Source organism: Ambystoma mexicanum, chromosome 10 (assembly GCF_040938575.1).
Source record: "Ambystoma mexicanum isolate Mex_15411 chromosome 10, UKY_AmexF1_1, whole genome shotgun sequence".
Taxonomy (NCBI): Eukaryota; Metazoa; Chordata; class Amphibia; order Caudata; family Ambystomatidae; genus Ambystoma; species Ambystoma mexicanum.
This window is the reverse complement of record NC_090932.1, coordinates 1,294,907,919-1,294,911,071: the sequence shown is the minus strand read 5'-3', so window position 1 is coordinate 1,294,911,071 and position 3,153 is coordinate 1,294,907,919. Positions and strand designations below refer to the sequence as shown.

At 50.0% G+C, this 3,153-nt stretch overlaps 1 protein-coding gene across 1 annotated transcript; it reads left to right on the top strand.

Annotated features, from left to right (window-relative positions):
- The first annotated feature begins 2,086 nt into the window (after window positions 1-2,086).
- LOC138493016 (protein LDOC1-like) lies at window positions 2,087-2,647 on the top strand. Its single transcript, XM_069620266.1, has one exon. It carries the CDS (start codon window positions 2,087-2,089, stop codon window positions 2,645-2,647), a length of 561 nt encoding a protein of 186 aa, XP_069476367.1.
- The last annotated feature ends 506 nt before the right edge of the window (window positions 2,648-3,153 follow it).

Below are 3,153 nucleotides of genomic sequence, written 5' to 3'. Positions count from 1 at the left end.
GGATCAGTTATTGACATTTTTTTATCGCAGTCTCGACATTTCTTGAAGCCGGATCGCAGCGTCGTCGGTTCTGATGAAGAAGCCATCGAGAACGATAAGGTATATTCGAGTAGAAATAGATAGTTATCCTGACTGAATTGAGCAACGATGTTCCGAGGCCCCACGAAGCGTGGAAAAACAGAACTGAGCAACGGATGCAGCACGTGGCTATTTATGGGCATGGTGACGTCGGCGCCGATACGGTGGCCGTCGAAGGACATTGACTCGGCGGACATCGACGCGCAGCGCCCTCTACAGAAAAAATTTCCAAAAGCTGGAAATGTATTATCAAAGATAAGGACTACGTCGGAGGACACAATCCCTTCGAAGAACAAGTTACTTACCAACTAGTAACGTTCTTTCGATTGGATTTTCCTCCAACATATTCATCATCTTAGATGCATTCCATCCAGCTTTAGCTGCTTCGGAAAATAAATTCATCAGAGGACACCGTGCGTCGATGTCGTCGAGTCGATGGTCCCACGAAGGCCTCCGTCGAGGGTGACGTCATCGGGTGTATAATAATAATAATTTGGTATTTATACAGCGCTATGAAACCTCAGGTATCTGAGCGCTGCTTATTATTACCCACGGTGTGTGGTGCTCATTTAGCGACCTAGGAAGGATGAAAGGCTGAGTTTGGCCCCACCGGCATTCGAACCTGCATTAGCAAGCTCTGCACGGATGTCAAAGCGAGCGCTCTACTCACTGTACCACTTGACCGGCTAGAAACACGCGCGGCGCACGTTGGTCTCAGTTCTGTTTTTCCCACCTTCCTTATTGATTTCTCATTGTGTAGACTCTGCCGGGAGACAGGTATTTGCTGTCACGACCCTCACCCCGAAGCCCCCCTGGCCTACCTATGGGCCAGGGGGAGCCTTGAACCCAGTCCCCACTAAATCCCAACCTAGGCCTTCTTGGGGCCAGTACTGGCGCCTTTGGCGCCAGGCTCATACTTGAAGATGAGTTTGTGCTTGGGAACTACTTTTTGTAACTGTCATTCAATGTGGAAGCATCCACAGAATCAGGCTTCTTTGGGCCTGGCTTGCAGAAGGATGGTTTTGGGTGTGGTACCTTGAAACTCTTTTACCTGGACTTCTTATTTGAAGCTATTGAAACCACACCCGACTGGACTGACACGCTTCGCGTTCATTTGCAACTCAGCAACGTGACGCTCACCGTGTTCAGCTTCAGCCATGGACCTCGGAGAATCAGCATCTGCAGAAAAAGAAAGAAGACATTGTTAGAAAAGGTCGCAGCTTACCGGAATTTCATCATTAGCGGTCCTCAGCTCTTCCGATCGGTATCCTGGAACCAGCGCTCCTTCGGATTGACAGAGCTGCAGAAAGGGAGAGACAAAGCATTAGACATTTTGCACAATTAACAAACTCCACTAAAAGGCTTACCTTGGCAGTCGCACTTCATTCAGCAACACCTCTGGAATTCCACACTCCGGCGGAGCACCGCGACCTGTGAAGATAAAAAATAACAGGTTAGCAAAGGCAAGGCATCTCAGCGTTGCGTAAAGCGCCTACTCGCCGCGTCAAGGTGCTCCAAAAACGCTACTACTTACCAGCGATCCCCGAATCCAATCTTTGCCACTAATTGGACTTCCACGTACCTAAGGAAGAGAAAAAGACATTGTTAATCCCAGAAGGCATGCTAGGACAGCAAAACACCATAGCAATAAGACCTACCTGAAAGACTCAAGTCGGGCCGGCATCAGTGAAGTAACTCGACTGCCATTGCCCGCAGAGCACTACGCTCCCCTGCCGAGACAGCAGGACTGAGAACCCGCCAACATCAAGAAAAAGGTGAGAGGAAACCCAGAGAGGCCGCAGACATACCGGTTGGTGGGAGGCTGTTAATCCCAGTTGCCCAGTCCTGAACATTGTTTTCCCTGTATTTCTGGCAGGATTCTTCCACTGGTCACTACTGGGCATCGCAGGGGAGGATACCTGGACCCCGATTGCTGGGTGGCGCCCCCGTGAAACCAGGTGAGCGTAACAGAATGCAAAGCCTCCAAACTAAAATCCACCTGGGCGCCATGGAGACCTCGGAACTAGACCAGTTGGCCCAACTGGTAGGAGAACTACGCGCCAAGGTTCATTCTGCCCGTCAGGAGACTTATGCTCTCCGAAGAGATTTAATTGCGACTAAGGAGCGCACAGAAGACCTTAGCAGACAATACTTGCAATCACAAGCAGGCCAGACACCTCTGCCGGGAGGCAACCCAACGATGCAGAACCCTACTCTGCCTTCCACTTATTCAACTCCGGTGCAAATTACTCTACCAGGAACAGTTCCTTTAGCCCCACCGGAGCGATTTACAGGCGATCCACGGAAATATGCCTCTTTCACGACTCAATGCCGCCTTCACTTTCTTTGCAGGCCAGGAGCATTTCCAAATGACCAAGCTCGGGTGGCCTTTGTTCTATCGTATTTCAGCGGTAGCGCAGCAGATTGGTCAGTACCATTGGTGACCCATGATGATCCTATATTACATGACTTTGGGGGATTTCAGAGGGAGATGGAGAAACTGTTTGCCCGTCACACTCGAGAACAAGCAGTGGACAATGAACTCCTTTCCCTCCGACAGGGAAATTAGGATTTGTTAACGTACATCGCAACTTTCAACAGGCTGGTCGCTGAAGCTAGGTGGCCGGAAAACAAAAGAACCACGTTGTTTCATCGGGGGTTAAGAGGAGAGTTAAAAGACGTTCTAGCTCAAGTAGTGGACCTTCCTCGAGACTGTTCGGAGTTCATAGACTTAGTCGTGCAATTAGATCACCGGCTCCAAGACCGAAAAGCAGATCGCTCCAAAATGGATCCACGGGCAGTGTATGTTCGGTCAAGAGACAATGTAACTCGGGCACAAGAAAACCCTGTGGAGCCCATGCAACTTGGGGGAGTGCGACCCCCGTTGACCAAACAAGAGTGAGACAAAAGAAGGCAGCAACAACTATGCCTGTACTGTGGAAAACCAGGACACTTTCTGAAGGGCTGCCCAGTAAAACCCCCTTGAAAGGTCGTCGGGGCCACTGAGAAAGATGAGGAAAAAGAATCTAAGTCAGAAAACTACCCAGCTCGACAAACGTAGAGGTCAGTTTGTCG

Coding starts and splice junctions, on each gene's coding strand:
- LOC138493016 (XM_069620266.1), top strand. CDS start 2,087: ATGGAGACCTCGGAACTAGACCAGTTGGCCCAACTGGTAGGAGAACTA.